Below are 25585 nucleotides of genomic sequence, written 5' to 3'. Positions count from 1 at the left end.
AGAAATGAACCTTAATCGTAGAGCGGTTTCTTTTTAAAATTGTTTTTACTTTGGTTGTCTTTTTAAACTGTGGAATTTCTGTTACCTTTGAACCGAGTGCTGCTTAATAATTTGATACATAGTCGTTAAAAATGAACTTTTCAATGGCCAAACCTTCATCACCCAATGATGGAAAATGCGTCGATTTAATCATTCAAAAAAAAAAAAAATGCCCATACAGAGAACTTTTCTTTTCATTTTTCAAGAGTATCTGATGGAAATTCTGTAAACTCTTGTCTGTTAAGATTTATTGATCTGAAACTGGTGCCAAATTTAATCAACTCATAGATAAGGTACGCCCCCTGATCGCTACTCTCTCCAACCCCCCAAGCGCTTTGTCGGGAAATCATTTTCCATAAAAAAAAAAACCCTTGTAGAATATTCTGTAGTTGTTCATGAGACAGATTTCCTCTTTTATTGATTAAAAACTTAAGATTTGTCCGATGTTGCCAAATTTTTCTAATATTTTTCGTAACATTCTCGAGAAGGATACGTTCGCGCCCGCGTGTAAGGTGGCTGACATAGGAATTTCCACGCTGCGCTGTGTCACAGCGGCTATTTGGGAGATTTCATGATCGCATACTTGTATCTTACATCATATATAGAGTCACGAGAATTTGTTTATAAACTTATAACTCCGAAACTAAAAGCTTCGAACTGCACTTCTAACACTACTAATGTAATGAGCAATGAATCATAACTCTCACATTTCACGTTCTGTGATGTACAGTGAATAAAAATGAATTAATAATCATTCTATTTGGCTAAAACTATTCCTTTTTATGAGAACAAAATGGAAGTGACACTTTTTTTACCAGAAAACAGGTAAAAATCCATATCTTGGAAGGCAAAATGTGTAAATAAGGAAAGTTTGTTGGACCGAAGAGGGTCGTATATTCGGTGTACTTTACGAGTCAATTATTCACTTAACGAATCGACAGATTTTTCTCCAACTTGGAGGATACTTTCACTATTCGACATAGAATCAGAAAAGCCGAATGTTGAAAAAAGGGCGCATCTCGAGATAAGCCCTTCTTCCGGCATGGTCCTCAATTGAAGTCACCATCTCAAACTTGCCACACAAGTGGAAAGATAATGTCCATCGAATAGCAAGTAATAGTTACAACAGTATGTTGCAGTTTTCAGAAAGTTTCTCTCTTCACATCTTTCATTAATGAAAGAAATTAAACATTTTGTGAAAATAGGGATTACATTGATTTTAAAACTCAATACCTCTGTCCCAACCTGAATAAGGGCTCCTAAATCTCAAGTTTATCCTAGCTCAGCCATGAATAGATCAGAGCTCGTTTTAGAGCATTTAAACAAGCCATTCAAGTTTGGTTGGTACTTTCTGGTTAGTCGGGTAACCAAAAGTTTTTCCAAAAACTCTGTTCTCATTAAATTTATTAAACTAAAAATAATTTAATGCGCTTGAAAAAACCACTGACACCATTTGGTTCGCAAGTTACTAGAGGGTAGGAATTTGAAAAATATTGGAAAGCGATTGAAATTTAACAAAAGACAAAAGTTTATTTGTACAGAAACAATATACAAAAATTCGGAAAAAATAAGCAAAGATCCAAACCGAAGTGTTCAAACAAAACTTGTGGATAAAATTTTTATACAAATATATGCACAGATCAATAAATTTACAAACTTTGAACATTAAAACCTAGATAGAGAGAAACAAAACCGTTAGCATTACTGTCCTTTCCGAGTTGGAAGCAACAACTGTGTTGAGGCGACTGTGTCAGGGAACAAACTGTTATAATTAAGAACCGGTACATACGCAGCGGTGATCACTCTTCCTGTAACAGAAAACGAAACAGATGATAAGATATCACTGTTATAATGACAAATTCCGAGTTAAAAATGGGAAAATAATTACGATATTAAAATCTGAAAGGCTGCAGTTGGCAGTGAAAGTACTCCTCACATTTTAGAAAAGACGAAAAAAAGACGGAAAATTTTCTGTTCAATCAAGTGATTGAGAAAAGATCAACTGCGTCTGCCACTAAAATACAAAGAATTTTTCTAAGCATAAGTTTAGTAACTCCGCGCCCATTAAGGAGGCAGTATCATTACTGTGTACATTGAGATTTCGATTTATTGGATTTCACAGGACAGATGAATTGATCGAGTAAATCGTTAAGATCGTTAAATCGAGGGACCTGTTAATTCCAATAGCTTGAAGCTCTTGAAGGGAAAAGAAGATAGATCTGTTAAAGCACCAAATTGGAATCCATTAAATCAGATCCAATAAATCGAGGCATTGGTATTACTATACTTTTCAAAACCAGGTGAATATTTATCTAAACCTGTGAAAAGACAAAAAAATACCAGCTGTTCAAGCGCGATGAAAAATTAACAGACAATGCAAGGGTAACAAGACGAAAATCTCAGTTTTGATGAGCTAACAGGGATAAAATTTGCACACGATAGAGTGTCCGAGATGTACTGCAACCTTCCACTTTTGAGGCCGACGGTAAGAGCTATTGATAAATAATTTGCACCGTCTTCTGGACCTAACGTCCAGTTTTAGAACAAGACTCTGAGCAGGTCTTAAACTTCAAAATCGGCTAATTGTAGCATTTCCAAGACAACATGCAAAAATTGACCTTAGCATTGTACGGCTTTTCTTTAAAAAAGTAAAAAGATCAGAGTATTAAATCGCAGAACTTACCCGCAAACCACCGTCCGTGCAGCGAATTAACAGCGGCAACTGCTGTATTTATTGTGGGGCATTTGACGTAGACGTTTCCTTGGGGTGATGCTTTGTCAACAAAAACGTGAAGAACGCCTCCATGCTTGTTGCACTCTTCGATCACATCATCTCTTATTTCTTGATCCCAGTTGGGGTTGGTTTCACTGAGAAAAACACACAAAAAAATAAGAAAATTAATTCCAACTTGAGAGATATTATTACCTGCTAGTCTCATTGCCTTTGCCCCTGATGAAGGAGGAAATCAGGTCAAGCACTACTTTCCACTGATCAAACATTTCCACTACATTCGAAATCAAAGAGAAAGGAAATTGGTGAGTTTAGGAGAGAATTAAAATGATAGGTATAATTAGGTTTTCTCCTCTTACGCGCATTAATTTAACTGATTAACTTAATATGTTGCTTAAAGCCAGTTACCTGAAAAACTTGAATCTTTACCTTGACTCTTAAAACCTTAAAAAGGATCCTGCACACTCATAACGTAGATGTGTGCCCTGTTCGATTTCGAATTTTTTTATTGTTGAAAGTTAGCGTAATGAAGACTGTTGATCAGCATTTATAGACGAGTTTCAGGCAATAAAAAAATTTGAAATCGAAAGAAGCACACATTCCCGTTAGGATAGTGCGGGGTCCTTCGCAAATTAAAAGGAAATCGTTCCTTCCAGTTCTATAATTAGCCTGTTTGAAGTTGTCTAGGAAAGTTAATTTTCTGTAATTTTTACAAAGAGGAGGCATTTATTTCCTTCCTCTTGTTATGCTGCACTTAAGTGAGACTAGCCGCATACATGCCTAGGGTGTCAAGCAGGATTTTCTTTCCCTTTTCTCTCTCAGACTTTTCAGGTTTTCTCTGGCCCTTGGATTGATCAGCTACCGGTCTTTTCCCAGCTCTTTCATTTCATGTCACAAGAACACAAAAATAACCGTAACCTAGCACAAAATACGGGTACAGGGCACTGAGAAGCTCACTATCGAAGGGCTGCGACGTCATTCAAAATATCACACTTGCACAGGAGTTCTCAACTTTCCTTGACTTTTTTGGTTTTTCTGATTGCTTGACACCCTGGTACAAAACGGCTTTAGAGAAAATACAGTTCAGCCTTTTAATGCAGAGCTGCACAGAGCTAGATGAATCTTCTTTCGGCACTTCAGTTGCTGAGAGTGGGGTGACTGAACAGATGCATCCCTCTCGACATGTAAACACCTCCCTTTTTTCTTAGCAGATTTGAGATTTTACAGGAAATATGGGAAAATCGTTTCATAATTGAGGACACCGCACCAAGAACAGCCTATAGGCGTACAGGTCGTTATTACGCCCATCTGATTTTCGGATTCTACGTACCCTGGACTATGCTGTGGTAGCGATAGAATATAGATAGGTAACGGCTCGAGGTCGAAAAACCTTTTTTTTCCGAGTTAAGTCAGGCTTCTGGATCGATGGGTGCAAGAACGACCTATAAACTTAAGGGCCTATAAGGTGCTAGTTACCCCTTTCTTTACTCACTATCGATATTCTTTCATTTTGCGTTAATCATGCGTGAATAAAATGATTAATACTTCATATTGCCATCAAAATGACTGTTGGGCGTAATAATGGCCTATAAACCGCTTTTTTAAATTAAATACATTAGAGTGTAAACCCAAAATGTATCGCAAAATCTACCCGGCATCCTTCAATAGAAGGGTTAGGTCACCCAAAAACACCAAAACAGGGTACCTGCATAGAAAAGTCTGCGCAGTACATCAAAAACAAAACTTTAAATGCGTTTTTCTCAAAACGCGGTTTCCAGTTATAGGCTGTTCTTGGTGCAGTGTCCTCAATTGAACTAGAGCGAAGAATATAAAAAATGTCCAACTTACTTTGAAGGATCGAACATGTTTGCTAATAAGAAACACTGTGTTGCAATGGGAGGATTCGTCACAGCCGTAGCCGCAGCTGCTGGAGTGGGAGTTGTAGCCATCATTCCGACGATAGCATTGTTTGCTAATTGCAGAGCGTTTGCAGCAGCAGGTGGAATTTGCATACCCGTCCCTGTTGAAGGAAATTTTTTTTAATTCAGTTAGTTTGATGCTCGAACATGAAGATATTTATAAACTAGAGAAAATTCTCTTACGTAGGTACTGCTAGCTTCAGATTAATCCCTCACTTATCAGTATGGTAATTGGCAAATTTTGGAGAAAAAATTTCTAAGGAGTGGAGACTGAATTCAGGTGGTAATCTTCATTGAATGGAAAATAATTTTGGCGCATGTTATTCAGTTCCAAAAGAGTGACTTGTAGCCAAAAATGTCAACACTTTAGGTCCTTTCGGATGTTGCCTGTTCTGCTGCTAGCCTTGGATAAACTAGAAAAGCGCTCCCTAGCTATATGAACGCTGTGCACTGACAAATTCTCCATGAAAACCGACAGTGGGCACTGTTTGGTATTCAACTATACTGATAGTTTGGATGGACCAGCATGACTGACAGTGGACTAATAGTACAACAAGACTGTCTTTAAACCTTAGAAATGCGCACTTCTACATGCAAGGATTTAAGTCTACCTTGACAACGTAAAATGAAATAAAAATTTGAAAAAAAAAGAAGATACAAAGGGATAAACAGAACTTTCTTTCAATATAACAGAAATTTCACTTTGAGGTGGGGCAGTTTTCAAAGTAAGACATTGTATTCTACTTTCGTATATTCTTTAGCAAGGATGGAATTGATTAAAATGTAATTTATCTTCATCAAAATCCTTAGATTGCCAAAATCCTTAAATTCCTTTAAGATGAGATAAGAAATTTAACACAATGAAGGAAACTCACCTTCGGCTAACTTGTACATCAGCTGCAGTCTGCCAGTGGCACCGAGATCAATTCCTGCCCTGTCTAGCTCATCGTTATCTAGGACAGATGGACCCATTTGCAGATCATTCCTCTCTGTAACATTCCCAACTTTCATTGGTCGACCTGCTAGTTCAAACCCGTTCAACTGTTCCAGTGCTTTTTTCGCATCTTCCGCATTGTGGAACTGAAAAACAAGAAACAAGGATATTCAAACAAATTGAAAGTTTCATGATAGCTCTGTGTGAAGAAAAAATAGGAGGGGGGGGGGAATGAATATTTAGAGTAACCAACTTGTAACCAGTGTTCTCACTATACATTAAAAGTCCAGGAGCGGTTAAGAGGCGAAGCTTAATTTTAAGGTGCCACCTTGAAGCCTTTCTTGGGAATTGAGAAGATGTTTGATAATGAAACAAAACACTCTGCGAAGAGTAAGATGGCGCCAATTTTTTTGGCACCATTTTGGTGCAAAGACCCTGATAACATCGAGGAATTATTAGGAATTAGGATATTTTCAATGTTTCTCTTTGAAATAAGCAACTGCAATTTGAGAACAGTTATCATCTCCAGACGATTATAATAAATATAATAAAATGGGCCTGTTGCAAACTTTTGCTAGAGCAAAAATAAGAATAGTTTCCTATAGATAATGCCTCAAAAATCACGATGAGCCCATCAGCAAAGTCTGAAATGCACTCATAACTTCACAATCTGCGTTGGAAATTGGCGTTTTTTTGAGCTTCCCGCTTCAAAAACGATACTACGGCACAGGTAAACATTTTGTTAGAGGAGTCGCTCCATCGTCGGCAATATTCATCATGGCCGACGCTTGCGCGGTTCCGCGCGTATTTCGAGGAGAGTTCAAGGTCAATCAAGGCGGGCGAGGAAAATATGAACGTAAACACGCCGATTGTTGTCTGGTCTAATCCTGTTCAGGTGTTATCTCGTTCCATCACACTTGTTTTGGCGGATTGGCGTTGGCCATGATGAGTATTGCCGACGAAGGAACGACTCCTCTAACAAAATGTTCACCTGTGCCGTAGTATCGTTTTTGAAGCCGGAAGCTCAAAAAACCGCAAATTTCTTATGCAGATTGTGAAGTTATGAGTGCATTTCAGACTTTGCCGATGCGCTCATCGTGATTTTTGAGGCATTATCTATAAAATAACTCTTAGTTTTGCTCTAGCAAAAGTTTGCAACAGGCCCATTGTGACTCTTCTCTGAAAAAGTAAGAAATGTGCTCACCGTTATGAATCCGTATCCTTTCGATCGTCCGGTTTCTGGATCCGTCATTAACATTATGCTGTCAATTTTCCCGAAAGGTTCGAAAATTCCTTTTAACATATCTTCCGTTATGTTGAAATGTAGAGATCCAACATATAATCTCATTGGGCCAGGGTGACTCCTTGGGATTAAGTTAGGCATTGTGTTGCCTGCACGATTCTTTTCTGCTTGCGTTGGTTGTACAATAATTGGAATTCCTAGAAGTTTTTGTCCAGTTAGACCCATTGCCTGTCAGAGAAAGACGGAAAAAAACATGATTAAAATTGTGTTTCAAGGGATTAGGATGGAGACAGAGAAGTCCATCTGATTAATTGGACCAACATGTACTGTATGTAAACAGATGATTTTGCAAATACTCAGAAGAGTATGAATGTAATAAATTGTATCATTTAAAAAGGGTTGCGAACTTGTATGAGAGACTTGACTAAAGAAGAAACTACGTAGTAGGTCAAACCAATAATGGTGACTACATGGTTTTGAAGGATCTAGTATATCTGTCAGCATATTTTGACATTTTCTGTACTGCAAGTTTATAACTCTTAAATAGTAGCACACTATGACTGGTCCTCACCTCATGAATTTAAACATTAAAACTCATAATACATTCAATAGAGGACTAGGCTTTAGGCACCGGCATTATTTTTAATTTGGAGCTTCAGATAGAAAAAATTCAATGAATTTTAGGCCGTTTAATAATGCAAGACAAGTGCATTGTAGCTCTGCTAAAGATTTTCAATTTTTTACAGCAGCAATGCGCCATTGGAGAGCAACTTACGATGATCCATCGCCATTTGACACTCGTCTTGAATCGACATGATAATTATAAACATGATAGTGTCATCGGCTAAGTTGGCTGAGATTATGATTTTATCTTTCTTCATCAGAACTGAAAAAATTTCCAAGTAGATACAAAATTTCTTACCAAAGGCACAGATTCTGGGTCCTTAAATTCGATGTATGCTATGCCCTTAAATCTCCTCGTTTTGTTGCAAGTGATCAATCTTACGTCCCTAACCTGAAACAAAAAAATAAATTCATGGGTAATTATTATTTTTTCTTGGCAATTTTCAGAGTAACTGAATTTTGTCCTCAATACAAGGAGAGCTTACGGTAAAAACCTTTCATAACAAATAATGAAAAGCACATGATTATCAGAGAAAAATGGTATTACATGAGTCAATGATTGTGTGTTGAATTATATTCTAGTGGTATAGTAAACGCTTGATTTCCTAGAATTACTATTTTTTTTTTTTTTTTTTTTTTTTACTGATAGCAGAATTTTGGCTCGATTTACCAGATTTTTCAAAAAAATTGCCCTGCTGCTGTTGTGTGAACAATATCTTTACTATTTAAATTATCAGCAACACTAATAATACTAGAAATAGGCATGGGAGGCAAAAAAAAATAATTTTAAGGGAATGGATTGATATTAACTATTTCCTTTCGTTTACAACTATCATCTCTTCTTGAAACGTTTTCAGCAGCACTATACATTGTACTCTGGTGATTGGTTGAAGAGTACTTAGGGTATGTGTTCACAGATTTGAAAAACTCACCTTGCCAACTGATGAAAAGAACTCTTCTAGATCTTTCGCTCTGATCCGTTGAGAGAGCTGCATACAGAAAACTGTTCGGGCATCCCGTTCTTCTGGAGAAAGTTCGTCTGCGGGAGCTCTTCTGTTTACAACACAAAAAACATTCGATTAGAATTCCAATTTCAACTGTACATCCAAAAATTGACACGAAGAAAGACACAAAGATGGAACCTTGATATGTCAACAGTTGGTCAGAGCTTTGAGCTCGAGAAAATCGGCTTCGAGTTGAGACTCCCAGCAAATTGAAAGGCAAAAGCTCAATTGTAATGACCTTACAAATAGAGGCAAATTTGTATCTGCTTCAAGTCTACAGATGGTGCCACAACTAATAGAGATGTTGGGCGCAGAAAGTGCACTTCTCATTTGGGGTGTCTCAGAATTGCTGCTAATCTTTCATCCATTACAAGGAAAGCAAATGCATGTATTTCGTTGAAACTTGGAATGAATATTTTTCAAGATCTCCCAATGGTCTCCATTCCAGAAGAATCACTAATACGTTCTGTATATTAGATTTAAAATGGCAGCAGAGATTTGCATCTGAGACAAGCACTTTCTGCACCCGATACCTCAATTATTACTACTTATAAAGAAAACAAAATTACTTCTTGACAGGATTCTTGACAAGCCGGAAAATTGACTATGACTCCTTGATTTACTGACCACTGTCAACAGTTTTTTGTAGAGGTTGCATGAATTGGCTCTGAGATACATCTCAAGGCTACATATTTAAGGCATACACTCCAAATTTAATTTAGCACATGAATCCCCCCGAATCAAAGCAACTAAAAACTTGATTCAGGTCTACAAATAGTGCCTTGGTCCACCGCAATCACTTGCAAAACTTGAGAGAAAACTAGAAGAGGGTAGATAGTTGGTGAGTTATGATTAACAATAGTTGCACATTTTTTTCACAATGAAGTCAAAGCAAATAAACTAGATTTCCTGAGATGCCTTAAAATGTTTATCTGCAGCCATTGCTAATACTTAAACTTTCTTGACAATCTCAACTGATCCCTGATCAATGCTTTTCAGAGAATGAAAGGACTCAGATATACGTTTTCTAAAGGGTTTGATGTAAATCGTCTCTCATTAGAATTCTTAACGAGTTAGGAAATACTGAATTGTAGCTCAAGGTACGGTATAACAACTTACACTCCAGCAAAAGGCGGTGACTTCTTATACCTAGGCGGTGGATCTTTACGGGTTGGTAGTGCCAGTGGCGTAAGCGCTCTCTTTCGCCTCTCTCTACGCTCACTTTTATCTCGGCTCCGCGACCTACTATGATGCCTCTTGTGACCACGATCTCGAGACTTTGACCGACTTCGATGCTTGGATTTGCCATGATGCCTGTCCTTGGAACGACTCCTGTGTCGATCTTTTGATTTGCTCCTGTGACGATCTTTTGATTTACTCCTGTGGCGATCTTTCGATTTACTCCTATGACGATCTTTTGATTTACTCCGATTTTTCTCTCTGGATCTGCTTCTGTGACGCTCCTTGGATTTGCTTCTGTGCCGCTCTCTGGACCTGCTCCTCTTTTTCTCCTTGTCTTTCCTTAAGAACAAAAAGCATAACATTTTAACAATGAGTATAGAGCTTTAATGACAAAATGTCTAAAAGCTGGTGGAATAAACACCAGAATCTAGTGAAAATTACTTGATGGGTAGATTTCCTTTCATTTCAAGTCGACAGTGAAAACTGAATTTAGAAGTTGGGAACCATGAATACTAAATCTGAGCCAAAACATTGACAGCAGGAGGGGGGGAAAAGTTAGAACTTCCGTTGATCTACAAGATATCACATCAGAATGTAAGAATAGGTTCAAATGTTTAATTTCTGTCGAGCGCGTATGGTCATCTGGTAAAACGTGACTAAGATCATCCTCAACAATATATGAATAGCTTCTTGCAGAAGTTTACACGGGTTCCTTCATTCTAAATTCAGTTCATAAGATACGATCATTCTCGGCTGTGATAACCACCCTAGGAGCGTCAAATAAATCTATAGCAGTGAATTGCTTTAGGTCACACATGAGAGTTGAATAAATATTGGATTACTGTTCAATTACCTATACTTGAGGGATATTTCAAATAGCAATAAAAATACACTGTGATAGAGTAAACTTGGCACAAAAGAAATCACATGATGCACAAAATGCCTTGAACATCACCCACCAAATAAATCATGATAATAAGTCATAAAAGTGGACACACTGACACAAAAACAATATGTATCAACCCGGAGATGCTCTAAGCGGTTTTTGGGAGTAGGGCAATGAAGATAACACATTTTTCGAAATGGGGATGACGCTTTTGCCAGTTTTGTTGCATTTGATCTTTCCACAAATATCTCTCATTTGAGGCACATAATGAAAAGAACAAATGCAACGGTGGAGATGCAAACATTATGTTTGAAACACCACACGCACATAAAAACAAATTGGCCCTTTTGGACGCCTTTAGATTTTATTCAACAAACAGCAAAAAACGTGGAAAGACAATAAAGAAAAGCTCTTAATTCAGCTGCAGTGAAAGTTATTTCAGACTAATAATTGGCTCAGACCATTTCGATTTCTGGTATCTCGCTACAAACGAAATCCAAGCATTGAAAATGATGTATTCCAAGGCATAAGATGCAAACATGGTTTTCAGAATGAAGCTAAGTGCCTATAAAACTTCTTGAGGTTTGAAACTTTCATTCAAAGAAATGAATTTGTGTTCAGAGGCTTTCATATGGAAAAAATCTGCTAATTCACTGTTTTTCTAAACACACACACTGAACACAAGTTTCTAAATCAGGAAATTGGAAATACTCTTCGCTTACAAAAAAAAAAAAATTGAGAGGAAAATTTAGAGAGGTAAAGAGCAAAATTACGAGAGGTTAATTTCCTACGAAAGGAAATTGGAATACGCTTTTCCACTTCCCAATACAAGCTGAAATGATTAATGAGACATGACCCTGACAAGACTTACCTACAAGTGGTAGGACCAATGCTTCGCGTATCAACTACATATAACTGTTTTTATATTATTTACTAACTTTTCAAATGGTTTGTAGGACCTACAAGAAGAAATGAAAAAGTTGATGATTAAAGGCTTTAGAGATAAGCTATTCATTCAGCTATTTGATAAATACAACATAGTCAGAATACCTTCATCACCTCATTTAGCTCCGTCCTTGATGACACTAAAACAAAACATCATTACAGATAAACCTCTAATTCAACTAGGAGGGGGGGGATAATAATTAAAAAAATGAGATAAAGATCATACAGTGTTACAGCAATGACCTCCTGTGGTCAAGTCTTCACCATTTTCCGACTATCTTCAATGAAAATTGAAGAGATATCATAATGAAGATATGACCACACAAAAACTACTTAAAAAAATTTAACAAGATAAACTGCAAAATCCTGATGACAGCTTGCTCTACAGAATAGAGTAAAAAAATCAACAGGAGTCCTACCAAAACACTTACGACCACAGGATATTCACAGTTGAAAATTTGTGGTTCAAGTCCACCAACAGTTGTTCCAAGGATCAAAAATCTGTTTCGCATTTTAAATGCAAGAAGAACCCATCGACTAGTAATACAATCTAGACAACACATATGGCTTGATTTACAGCAAAAGAGGGCAGACAGCTTGGACGAGGGGAGGGGAACACCTTCATAGGAACTTGGCAACCTGGTACAGATGTGGCACCAAGTGCCCAACTGCTCATAGCTTGTATCCATGCCTCGTACATGTTCATCAAGGTAGCTGTCACCAATTCCACACTTTTTCTACTGCTACATGCAATACGGATTGCCTCCTCATTACCCCATCATAGGTGCCATACGTGCAGTCTACACTGTGTTACATGTCTACCGAGAAAACACATATGAAAACCCCATGGCCAGTGAGTTTTGCTAATTGCTAAAGAAATTGAGAAGGCATGAGCAAAAGGGTGAAACCCTTACCTTGAAGATTTGTGGCTGCTGGAAATTCCATTTTCTTTTGGTTTGTTGTTGGTTATGTCATCTTCCTATGAACAGGGAAAATTTTGAGTTGAACAGCAACGGAGCAGAAAACAAACCAAAAATAAAAAACAAAAGAGAATTAGTTTGAGTCTAAGCACAATGATATTCAAATACCTTTGAATGCTAACAGTGTCATGCCTACTTCACTCATCATATGAAAAAGGCGAGTGATTTTCAAAGGTTGGTTGAGGATATATTTTAGTGTATAGTAGGTATTCATTGTGGGATTTACACAATTTTCAGAAAAAAGCAGAGCTACATCAAAGTTTATTAAAAAGAGGTCTGTACATTATACATAGGAGATGTGAAGTTTTTACTTTATTCTCGCCCCCCCCCCCCCACCCCTTTTATTGTTCAACTTATTAAAATCAGGAGAATTGGTTTAGTTTTGCATGACACTGCTGGCTTTCAAATGAAAGTAACTTGAATTAGGAAAAACCAGGTCTACTTCAGAGCAGACGAATCACCGTAAGTTTAAAAAAAAATAAAAAATCAGGATGGAAAAATTCTGGTAAATAACGTAAGTAAAATGCAAATGGATTTCAAAAGTTTATGTTCGGTGACCAAACTTTGGGAGAAGATGAGATGCTGCTGAAGAAGCTCTTTAAACGGCGGATTGGTGGAAAAAAAATACATTTGTAGTTTTGAACCCTAATCCTGGTCTCAATATATAATTCTGGCAAAGAGATGAAGTTAGGAGACATTTTGTGCACTGAAGCGTTAACTTCCTAAGTTATTTAAGTGAATTGTTTCAAATATTTCTGCGCTGGGAATTCTGTGATTCATCTGTGATGGACAAAATATCTATAGTAGTGCTTCTATCTTCAGCTAATCATGGTGATGAGTCCCTTCCTCTCCCTCCCATGCGCTCAAGGTGGGCCACAGCAGTTCGATTCAGTTAAATTGAACTTGAGACAGTGAAAAGCTGAAATATTGATATCTACAGAAAAATATGGGGAAAAGGAACAAAATATAAATTTTGAAGTTAGCTCAGTTCAGTAAATATTTTGCTTCCATAGAGTGTGGAATTTGCTGGAGTTTTGTTTGAAGTAAGTCTTCATAAACCTTCCACAAATATTTTGACCTAGGGGTGCTGATATTCCTCATGCTGGATGCTTACCCCAAACAGGCATTGGTTCTCACAGTTGGCACTTGCTTGACCCTTACAGATTAGATCAAAATTTCCATATTTACAGAAAATTGTCTGGGTTCCTGGGGAAAATTTATCGTTATTGGTAAGTCTTCTCATGTTACTTCTTTGACTTCCAATTGACAGGGTCCTACATTTTCTACCTCCTGTTTGATCCTAACAAATAGCTTTTTTTAGAATACTTTAAATATGGTGTAAGAGTTGGGCAACACAGAATTTTGGGATTTTTCTATTATGATGAAGATAATTCATTCTTGTAGTCCTCTGAAAATCAGCAAAGCATTGTCACGGTGATTTTTCAGCTTGACTCGAGGGTCTAACAAGAAAAGAGAGATGTACAGGAAGAGCGCGGGACTTGAGAGCTTAATTAACACAGACCAGAAGGAATTTCTTTAAACGAGTGCAGTACACAAAATCCCTCCACTATTCTTGCTTCTAATATTTGAGAGAAGATAATTAGAAGAGCACCAGAATTAACTTAAAAAAACACAAAGAGAACAAATGAAAAAAAAAAAAAAGGTGAGAGATAAACAAAAACAGCGGCGAAGGCACAACAAAATCAAGGAACAATGACAGGTAGCGTTGGATGCCCAGAGGAAAATCTGTCCGGGTTGTGGTTGAGGTCCTAGAACTCACCTCACGTGTAACACCAGTTGCTCAGCTAAGCTTCATTAGTGTAACAACAGTAACGATACCACAAAGTCTGCAAAGATACAGCCAATCAATTTTCCATCAAAATTTTAAAAAAACGTTAAGTCATTGAGTCCTAGCTGACATGATGCCTATTGCCTAGAGAAATAACTCCTCTATTGGTTTGAGAGGACTCAAAGCTGGAGGGTTAGATGCAAGAAGTGTTCTGGGACAATGATAATCGATGACCATGTACAGGATACCTTCTGAAAAATAAACCCCCAAGGAAATGATAAAAATTCCTGTAAAATTTACGGAGGTGGAATTTTCTACGGCAGGAAGTTTTCTGCAAAAAATTAGAAGAGAGGAATGATATTTTCCTTCAGAAATTATGGAAAAGATTTGTTTTCTTGGGAGCAATTATATTATGATGCCACTTCTACTTTTCTTCTTAGCTAGTTATTGAAGTTTTACATAAACTGAAGATATGATAAATAATTTTTTTTTTTTTTTTTTCAACTCTCCTCTTCCATGACTATAGAAAAAGTAATTAATACTTTGCTTGAGAGCTAAGGCTCATAGGTACTACAAAATGCTAAGGACCATACCCTTCACTGGGCATCCCACCCATGATGTAGGCTGGCTGCTGATGGATACGTAGTTTGCAAGTTGGCAACTAATCTTCTGCTACTGTCTCAAAAAAAATGAACATCTGCCCGGTACATGCTTTCAAAATCCTCTTATGTAATTTCTACCAGTGGGATTAAATCCAACCAAATTTTAGAAACAGCAGATGTTACAATAAAAAATTGTTCTGCACATTATTTTGATGAGCTCTTCTCAAGTGGCTGCATGACTATTCTAGACCTATTATGCTTGACTGTGACTGATAACCGGCTGCGGGACAGATAAAACTTAATTGCTTCACATCACTTATGATTTTACTTTAGATAAGATGAACTGAGGAACTCCTCAGGAGCAACTATTAGGAATTGTGATGGTAAAAGTATGCTCAGCCATTAGTAATTGAGGAAATAGTTTATGAAAGAAGTTGGACGATTGCTGAGCACAATACCCTTCAAACTGATGGTTAACTTCCTCAAGATGGACCGAAGAATATGTAAATCCTTTGAGTGATCAAGCATGTGGTTCCGCAACTGAAAGAGGAGAATAAAGATCGAGATGTTTAATCCTGCTACACTAAGCTTGATTTGAACCTTATAGAGTTTTGTTTTTTTGCCCTTCACAGGAAATTACAGCGAATGTTAGATATGGTTACTCATTCCAGTTCCTAGCCAAAATATTGCATTGATTTGTTTCAATTTCAAGAAAAATATAATAACAGGAAGGCTTTAAAAAGATTGCTTTACCTAAATTCAATAATTGATAACAAAAACTGCACATTAAGGAAACCATAAAATTTATCTTTATAAATGTGACTGTAGAGTGTATAATTAATTTTTGAGACATAGTATCTGATATTTTTCAAAATACCTGGGAATTTAATGTTTACCTATTTATCAATTGAATTTTAAAACATTCATTTTAAACTGCTGACAGTGCAGCATGTCAATTCCAATATCTACTTAAATGAATCGGTCCTCTAACGAATTGAGGCAAGAAAAGACTTAACGACTTGCATGGAACATTTTAATGCAGCGAGCTGCGGGAGAAAATTTGTTACAGGAGTAAAAATGAAAAAAAAAAAAAAAAAAAAAATTATTATAAAAAAAAACTGGAAGATTTCACTGTTGAAAATGATAGCTTAGTCTACCTCTGGTGTCCACTGGTCTGATCGGCCGCATTTCGCTTTTGTGAGGTGCGAAAGCAAAGCAAACTGTATTGACACGATATTGTCTACAAGATAGAAAAAATGGGATTTTTCATCAGACAAGGCATTAATAAAAGAGGAATTTGTAATCAACTATTCACTCACCAAAATTCACACAGAATTGACTGTATTTAGCAAAATTATCAGATGGACAGCAATAAAAAGACCCTGCAACATTCCTAGTGTTACCCAATCTTTCTACTGCACAAGAATTGCACCTCGAAGGGTGGCCCCCATCTTTGATTTGAGGGAAAATTAATGTAACGATTCATTCACAGTTATTTAACACAGGAGTTGAATCTTACCAAGGACTAATAATTCTACCACATTCTTATGACCCACAACTAAAATTTAAGTTCATATCCTCCACGGCAGATGAAGCTACACAAATTACCATTCTGAGTGATGGTTGCTCAGAAATGATGAAAATGCTGTGGGAAAGATGTGGTTTTTCTGGACATAGATGCTACCTTCATTGATATGAATGGGTTAAGGTGTTGAAGAACTTACTTTCCAAAATTTATTTTCACCCCTTTCGACCTTAATTTTTACCTCTTGGATCTTTGTTAACCTTTAAGTATCATCAACATTGCCTTTACTTTAATATTGAAGAATGAAATTCTCTGAACCCATTGATAATTAAATGGTTAGCTTTGAAACCCACTCAACTTTATTGCAACGTTTCAGTTTTTTTTCTTTCGTTGGTATTTTGGTACAGAACATTTATCCGAGCAGTTGATAGAAACATACAAAGATCTGATACTATTCTATCCTGAAAAGAAAGTACATCCTTGTCAGAATTTTTCCTCCTCAGAAATTTTTGCCAGTTTTCGTAGTACCAAAGTAAAACATTGCAATCGAATTCGGAAGATTTTGAAGCAAACCATTCAAGTATGATCCTGGTAAGATTCCACAACTGATAATTGCTCTCAACTGCAATAATTGCCGAGTGACTTGCGGCTTTTAATTTATGAGGAACCGAAAATTTAGCTTATGCTAACTTCTGTTGTAAGATGGATGGGCAATTTAAAAAGAGAGACTTTACAACGATGCACGACATAAAACATGGTAAAAATTTGACCAACCAACATCTATTTAAGAATGAAACGTGAAATAAAAATCAATTTCAACTCAACTGTCCGATTAAGCAATAAAATGATTCCCCTTCACAGCACATATACGGTGAACCTAAGTGACTTCATCGTTTTTTTGATGGCTAACTTATCTTGTGCTTGAAATGAGTGAGGAAAATTGTAAACTATCAATTCAAGACAGAAAGACAGGGACACACAAGAGAAAAAAAACATTGACAAGGCTAGAATTTTCAGAAATTGAGGCGATTTTATGTTCTTTATCCACAGTGTCAAATTGAATGGTCTTGTTCCTCCCATTGAAAATATGACGGATTGGATAAAATTTTGGGCTTAGTGGCAATATGATGTGCAAGAGTTGCTAGTGAATGATTTCAAGCTGCTTGAAAAGACCGGTGACTGCCCCGTTCAAAGATTAGAACACAGTGATAAACACATATTAATTAAAAATAAATGATGGACTGTTGAGCCTCAAGGTGTCGCCAGTTTTTTTTCCTGACATTACAGAAGATGAAGAATGTGCTTGATCAACTTAAATTAGAAAGAAGAGAAAAACATATGATCGTGACTTACCCCTTTTTTGTAGGGTGCTTCCAGCATGGCTTCGATGTCAAATTCGTCTGCCATGACTAAAAGAAAACAAACAAAGGAACAACGAATCAAGAATTATGAAAATCCAAACTCAAACATTTCTTAGCTTTGTGAACATAAGAGGCATTTTTTGGGCTTATGCCTTAAGGGTGAGAAAATAGTTTGTTGCATAGGAAAATTAAGGGAACTTTAACTTTTGTTGATGCAGTCTCTGAAATGTGATTCTAAATTATCTGACAGCCAGATCAGCTAATACCTTACACAGCTACAGTCAGTGATTTTAAGAGGTAATAATCACCGCAGTAAGCACACAAAAGCAAGGTACTGATCCATTCTGTGTAGCAGCATTAATCCTGAGAGGTAGAACATCAAATTCATGCGGATTCAATGAATATTTGTATTAGAAACTACTTCAACAGACGTTGCTCATTGAAGTGATTTGATGGCCGCCAAATTTTGTGTCGGAACGACATGCAATATTTACATCAATTATTTTCATGTTGTCAGCTACTTGTCATTGTCATCAAAGTTTGAGATTTTATTGTCTTGACACTAAAGAATTCACTTGCCAAATTTAACTGACACAGGTATGCAATGTGATAAAGGCAGCGTTTCTTCAAGGGAAAAATATTGCACTCAATACTGATATTTGAACTGCACTTGAATGCAATATTTTTCCGCTAAAAAGAACTCTGCCTATATTGCACTGAAAGGACCCCGCACACCTCTTATGGGAAGCTGCACCATGAAGGAACGTTAATTTATTTATTTCATTCGATTCTCCTCAATATGCTGATCAAAAGTTACCTATAATTGCGCCAAATTTCTACCATGCACCGTTTTCGCAAAAAACAGCTGAGAAGATTCAATTATTCGGCGATAAAAAGATAGAAAGATTCCTCATTTCAGTCCTCGATTGACAAGCGACTGTGTGTCAGTGAACGTCAAACGGACGCGTCGAGAGCAGGAGGAGGGGGATAGCCCTTGAGTCAGCAGGTACAGATAAGAAGATGGACACGCGCTACGTTTTTTCCTTATTTATGTCGACCTGTTCTCAAATGCTTTGTTCTTTTTCATTACTTTCTTGCAACCCTAGTTCATTCATTGTCGTTGAATAATTGAATCTTCTCAGGGTTTTTTTCGCAAAATCGGTGCATCATAGAAAGTTGGCACAATTATAACTTTTGAACATCATCTTGAGGAGAATCGAATGACATAAATAAATTAAGGTTCCTTCATGGTGCAGCTTCCCACAAGAGGTGTGCGGGGTCCTTTTTAGTTAAATTTCATGAGTGAATTCTTTGGCCTTGAGACAATGGAAATCCTATTTCAAAATTTGATGAAAATGATGAGTGGCCGAAAACATGACTCTAACCAATGCGGTATATTGTGTGTCCTTCTGACACAAATGCAAGGTCTCAGATAATGTACGAAAATTGAAGGAATCGATTTCTGGGGTCGAAAAGGACGTTTTTGGGATAAAACTTGTAATACAAAAAAAACTTTCCCTGGGGACACTAAAAATTACCCCCAATTACCAGTTTTCATTAATATTGGTTAATAAGCATTGTCACAGTCTTGAAAGGACGATTTCTTTTCCTCAACTTAGGTAGGCCATGGTCCATAGGAGACATTTTAGAGGAGGAAGTTAAGTATACCACAAAAACTTTTCTCCTGACTCATGGAATCGACTCCTTCAATATTCGTGCTTAATCCTGGGACACCCTGTGTGGCGACCATCGAATCACCGAAGCCTCAACCATGTCCGACAAGCGAAAGCTATGAGCGGCATCCGTAAAATTAGTTCCAGATAAAAACTGTTAATGAATCTTACAAAAATTCGATGCTGGACCACTCAGTATTAATGCTGCAACATTTCAAGAATCAGTTCTGTACATTAATTTTAATACTGCAATGGTTGCAACTTCTCAAAGACAGAAACCATGCAGCAATGTAATCTGTTGGTGGATATGGTACCTAAATAACCTGAAACAACCGTGAGTAATGCCTTCTGTATTGAACTTATTAATAGGATTTATAAGACAAATAATATTTAGCCTCACAGGCTGGCTAAGAGCATGGAAATGATCGGAAGTGTTCCATCAATTCATGATGGATAACTGCAATCCTTAACGATTGAGAAATTGGATGTGTATTAGTTGCCCTAGGCAACGTATAAAAACAAGCATTGTATTGATTTTGAGTCCTTAATAATATTAAGGACACTGAAAAATAGCATCACAGTAAATGTACTGCAGCAGAAGAATGCTATGAGGCTAAACGAAATAGAAAATTCTAAAAATCAAAAAGGCACCCATCAAAACAGGACGTTGTGCAAGGGTTGACAAAGCAATTTTGAATGACCTTGAGCGGTGTAATCACCGTGACTATTCCTGAGTGGCAGGATCTTGAGTAAAATAATAGATGGGCCTTGGCACAAAGAAGATAGAATCAGTCGCCAATATAAAGATAACTTTAATGAAAGTATGCTCGTTGCGAGAGAAACTGCATTAGTTTATGGTATAGCATTGACGGAAGGTGTCAGGAAATCCATGTAGGGTACTGTTGTACCTTTACTGGATGAACTTCTGTTTACCTGGGAGCATAGCTGAGAAAGGAACTAAAACAGCTAAGAATATCCCAAAACGAATTTAATCTACGGGATCTCACAACAGGACGGTCTCACAATTACAGGGAACTGAGAATAGGCCATCAAAGATTCATTGAGGTACATATGCTCTGAAGTTGCGACATACGTTTACCTAGAGAATTTGACTTCGTGGAGTATACTTGAATTGAAAACTTACTTGATCACGGTTCCTTCTTCAAAGATAAGTAAAACGGAACAAAAAAACCCCAAAACAATAAAATTAATAACTAGCCATGAGCTGAAAGCTGCAAATTGTTCTTCCGCTCAAAAGAGAATATACAATTACAAGATGGCGGCGTGATGTGCAGCGCGTGATTGCGTGGTTTCCAAAGCAAGGTTGCCAAATGTAACTTTAATTATTGATTTTTCTACATAGTGAGGTAACGGATTTTTAACTTATTTACACAAAGAAAGTAGTTTTGCCTGTTCATGCTTGGGCATGAAGATAAAAACCCCATCACAGGGCAAAAATATAAAAATAAAAAAGAACAAAAAAAACCCAATGAATTATGAGTAGGGCGACAACTGCGACAACCGTGTTGGGAGTTTCAGGAGTGTATAGGAGAGGAGAGGGGAACATTTCAATGATGTTGCCAATAATGTTAAAGTTATCGGTAATTTCTATTTCACGAGAACAGTCAAAAGAGAACAGGAGTTTGTAAAATAAAGAGTCAATATTTTTCCGACAACGACCAACGGCGAATTTTATCACTGGACTGAGGAAGTTTATGCGACGCTTATGTAAGTATTTTAAGCCGTTATATTTCGGGCTTTCGGCTGTCACCGTTACATTTATCAGGAAAAGATCACGAGACAATTACAGAATAGACTGGGGGGGGGGGGGGGGGGATTAAAAAAAAATTAGGTTCCTCTTTCCTCCCGATTGTGAGAAGTTGTTCGAGTAGGAAAAGGAAATAGTCAAATACAGGGCCGGATTTAGGTACCTATTTGCCGCCCGTGGGCCGCCTGTATTTTACCGCCCCCTTCTCATTCGTCTTGAAACATCAATAAAAACCATCAAATGAACGTGCCAGCGGGGGAGAGGTGCATAAACGCGTTTACTTGTGTTGAACACATTTTTTGGGAAAGCCCTGTCAACACTGCTAGCAAAGGTTCACGAAACTTTGCGCGAAAGTTAAGTTCCGTAAACCTATCTCTGCGTGGACAAGGCCTTCTATTCATAAGAAATGAACGAAAAGATTATAAAAGAACAAACATAAATTTAGATTAATGATTTTAGCTTCCGCCGCCACGCCGCGCAGACCGCACCGTGTTTGGCGCAATGCGTGAAGTATTCACGCAGTCTTGTAGGCGCTATTGTCGGCGCTATGCGTTTCACGCTGATCGCACTGTTTGCCGCAATGCGTGAAGAATTTGTGCAGTCATGTAGGAGCCAGGGGCGGACTGGCCATGGGGGCGGGGAGGCGATCGCCCCCTAACAATTTGCCGCGGCGAATTTTTTTCGAGTCATCGTTTTTTTCCCGTAATGTTGTAATTTTCTTATCCTTTTCAATCACTAAAAGGCCCCGAATTCCTTGAAAATTTGTCTCTAAGAGACATGGAAGGTCGCCAAAAGCGTTTGTGATGAAGGGACCCCCGATGAATCATGAGAATGGGATATTTTGAAGTTCAAGTACTGTAGAATCCAACTTCAATAATGCCTACGTGTTTAAAAAGTGTGAAATTTTCAAAATTTACTGGGGAGGGCCCCCGGACCTTCTTAGAGGGGCCCACGAACGACAGAAGGGGCCCTTACATTTAGGTCTCCTCCTAACTTTTCGACTACCAGTCCGCCCCTGTGTGCCGCTACTGCAGTTTCGACCGTTCAGGCCATAGTTTAAGGGCGCTAAAGCCAGGATTGTATTTCGCAAACAGATGATTTTTGCAGAATAATTAAAAATTAAGAAGCAGGAGTAATTTAACTAAATAATAAACGGAACTCAAATCTACAATAAAATGCAAAAAAATTGGAAAATCTCGTCATGAAAATACAGAAAATTCGAAAACGCCTTCAATTGAGGCGTCATACCTCACGCGTTCCGGAGAGTTCAAATAGTTGTATCCCTGCGCCTTAGCAAGGCGATGGAAGTTTAATATTGAAGTAGCGTCCCCGCTTGGTTTTTCGGCTTTCCTGTGCCGCTACTGCAGTTTCGACCGTTCAGGCCGTAGTTTAAGGGCGCTAAAGCCAGGATTGTATTTCGCAAAAAGATATTTTTTGCAGAATAATTAAAAATTAAGAAGCAGGAATAATTTAACGAAATAATAAAAGGAACTCAAATCTACAATATAATGCAAAAAAATTTGGAAAATCTCGTCATGTAAATACAGAAGATTCGAAAACGCCTTCAATTGAGGCGTGATACCTCACGCATCCCGGAGAGTTCAAATAGTTGTATCCCTGCGCCTTAGCAAGGCGATGGAAGTTTAATATTGAAGTAGCGTCCCCGCTTGGTTTTTTGGCTTTCATGTACCGCAGGGGCGGACTGGCCATGGGGGCGGGGAGGCGATCGCCCCCTAACAATTTGCCGCGGAGGTCCCGAGGGGCCCCCGCGGCGAATTTTTTTTCGATTCATCGTTTTTTTCCTTTAATGTTGTAATTTTTTATCCTTTTCAATCACTAAAAGGCCCCGAATTCCTTGAAAATGTGTCTCTAAGAGACATGGAAGGTCGCCAAAAGCGTTTGTGATGAAGGGACCCCCGATGAATCCTGAGAATGGGTTATTTTGAAGTTCAAGTACTGTAGAATCCAACTCCAACAATGCCTACGTGTTTAAAAAGTGTGAAATTTTCAAAATATACCGGGGGAGGGCCCCGGGACCTTCTTAGAGGGGCCCCTGAACGACAGGAGGGGCCCTTACATTTAGGTCTCCTCCTAACTTTTCGCCTACCAGTCCGCCCCTGGTAGGGGCTAATATGTGTTTCCGATCGCCGCGCCGAGGGCTTCCCCTTTTCATCTCAAGTCCTTGTCATCGTTTCCCTCTAAATCGCGCCGTTCCAAGCGAAATTGCGTGTTTGGTTTCTCTCTTAACTCGACTAATTAAAGGTGCTGTCTCTTGTATCACTGAAAAACTACAAAAGTAGAAATTACTATACTCTCAGAAAATTAGAGATTTTGTCGCCTTTTCTCGTTTGTAATTTTTTTTCTAAATTCGAATTTTCTATACCTACATTTAAAAAAATTTCAAAATTTGCCGCCCCCTATAGATTTGCCGCCATGGGCAGCGGCCCATGTGGCCACCCCCTTAATCCGGCCCTGGTAGAAATAATATCCCGAAGGCATACAACTGGACTTGGATAGAAGATGAAAAGAATATTTGAGAGGCTTAGAGGAAAACGCGCAAGAGTGCGGTTGTTTTTAAAAATTGCAATTAACGGTTTCAAGGAAAACTAATCTCAATGCATATTCTGTGAAAAAATCGCTCTCAAATTCCAATTTCTCTCCACCATGAGGATCCATGCAATTTTGAAACTTCAAACATATATCTCTTGAAATACCCAGAACTTCACAATCATGCGCCATTTACGCTAAGCTTCTCATTGGTCATCTACCCTCGGGGAAATCGCAATTTTGTTTCAATATTTTCATTGCTTCCTACTAAGTATTTGGATCGCGTTTAGTAGAGAGGAACCGAGCCACATCAGCGTATGCCAAATGTGTTACGGCGTTTTAATTTTTTTACAAGAGCACGTTTGTGCGGATTCTTTTGAAAATTATAAGGAATTCGATTCGCACTATTAATTATGTAGAAAATTCACTGAAATTTGCACTACAGTCCCCCGCCGCACCGCCGGATGGATTCGTGTAAAAAATTGGATCGCCCAAATAAATTTAAATTTAAATCGCCCAATTAAATTTGGGAATAGCCGATGCGGCAAGGATCCTTGTTCCTTAATGCAGTCCATTTCTCCCGTGACAGCGAGGAGAGAAGTAAGTGCAAAATTGAGGTTTTGAGAAATCGGGCTCAGAGGCGTCTGACTGGAAAATTTTTTTGAAAGAAGCCTCCGTTCCAGGGCCGGATTTACCTACTTGCCGCCCATGGGCCGCCTGTATTTTGCCGCCCCCTTCTCATTCGTCTTGAAACATCAATAAAAACCATCAAATGAACGTGCCAGCGGGTGAGGAGTGCATAAGACTAGAAGACGCGTTTACTCGTGTTGAACACACTTTTTTGGAAAGCCCTGTCAACACTACTAGCAAAAGTTCACGGATCTTTGCGCAAGAGTTAAGTTTTGTAAACCTAACTTTGTGTGGACAAGGCCTTCTATTCATAAGAAATGAACGAAAAAATTATGAAAGAACGAACATAAATCGACGGTGTAGGTCGGCAATCACATAACTCGTTTGCGGTGTCTGAAAATCTCCGCCTACATATCATTATTTTGAAGGAGAAAAAATTGACATTATTTCTTGAAGTTTTTGCAGAATTTTCTTCGCATAGGGAGGAAAAATCATGACAGTTTTAAAGAATTGCCGCTGAGTAGTTTTCCGTTGAAAAAATAAAGTATGACAGGAAGTCTACGACGTCGCGAACCGAGTTATGCGATTGCCGACTTACACCGTCGAATTGTACATTAATGATTTTAGCTTCCGTCGCCGCGCCGCGCAGACCGCACCGTGTTTGGCGTATGCGTGAAGTATTCACGAGACTTGTAGGCGCTATGCTTTTCAAGCTGATCGCACTGTGTTTGCCGCAAAGCGTGAAGTATTCATGCATTCTTGTTGGCGCTATCCATTTCACACTGACCGCAATGACCGCACTGTGTTTGATGCAATGCGTGAAGTATTCGTGCAGTCTTGTAGGCGCTAATATGTGTTACATGCCGATCGCCGCGCCGAGGGCTTCTCCTTTTCATCTCATGTCCTCGTCATACTTTTTTCATTAAGTCGCGCCGTTCTAGGCCAATTTGCGTGCTTAGTTTCTCTCTTCACTCGACCGTTTAAAGGTGTTGTCTCCGATATCACTGAAAGACGACAAAAGAAGAAATTACTATACTCTCAGAAAATGAGAGACTTCGTCGCCTTTTCTCGTTTGTAATTTTTTTTATACCTACATATAAAAAAATGCAAAATTTGCCGCCCCCTATGGATTTGCCGCCATGGGCCGCGATCCATGTGGCAACCCCCTTTAATCGCGCCCTGATGCTTCGTCCAAATGGGGGC

General features: G+C 38.2%; 1 protein-coding gene across 3 annotated transcripts in view; it reads right to left on the bottom strand.

The window, feature by feature from the left end:
* Positions 1-1543: 1543 nt before the first annotated feature.
* Positions 1544-25585, bottom strand: part of Caper (RNA-binding protein 39-like protein Caper) — a 66535-nt gene continuing 42493 nt past the window's right edge. Inside the window, exons 2-12 of one of the 3 annotated variants that reach the window (XM_072303480.1) lie at positions 20582-20669; positions 17757-17812; positions 12422-12486; positions 9614-10015; positions 8423-8543; positions 7789-7881; positions 6828-7094; positions 5565-5769; positions 4619-4790; positions 2723-2907; positions 1544-1847 (exon numbers count right to left, since the gene is read on the bottom strand). In XM_072303480.1, the coding sequence (XP_072159581.1) occupies positions 1741-1847; positions 2723-2907; positions 4619-4790; positions 5565-5769; positions 6828-7094; positions 7789-7881; positions 8423-8543; positions 9614-10015; positions 12422-12486; positions 17757-17810 (1671 nt within the window). In that variant the 5' untranslated portion in view covers positions 17811-17812; positions 20582-20669 and the 3' untranslated portion in view covers positions 1544-1740. Of the gene's footprint in view, positions 1848-2722; positions 2908-4618; positions 4791-5564; positions 5770-6827; positions 7095-7788; positions 7882-8422; positions 8544-9613; positions 10016-12421; positions 12487-17756; positions 17813-20370; positions 20396-20581; positions 20742-25585 lie in introns of those variants that run through there. The other 2 variants (XM_019047894.2, XM_072303479.1) reach the window with 2 other exon arrangements.

This window comes from Bemisia tabaci, chromosome 8 (assembly GCF_918797505.1).
Source record: "Bemisia tabaci chromosome 8, PGI_BMITA_v3".
Classification (NCBI taxonomy): Eukaryota; Metazoa; Arthropoda; class Insecta; order Hemiptera; family Aleyrodidae; genus Bemisia; species Bemisia tabaci.
This window is presented reverse-complemented; position numbering and strand designations above follow the sequence as displayed.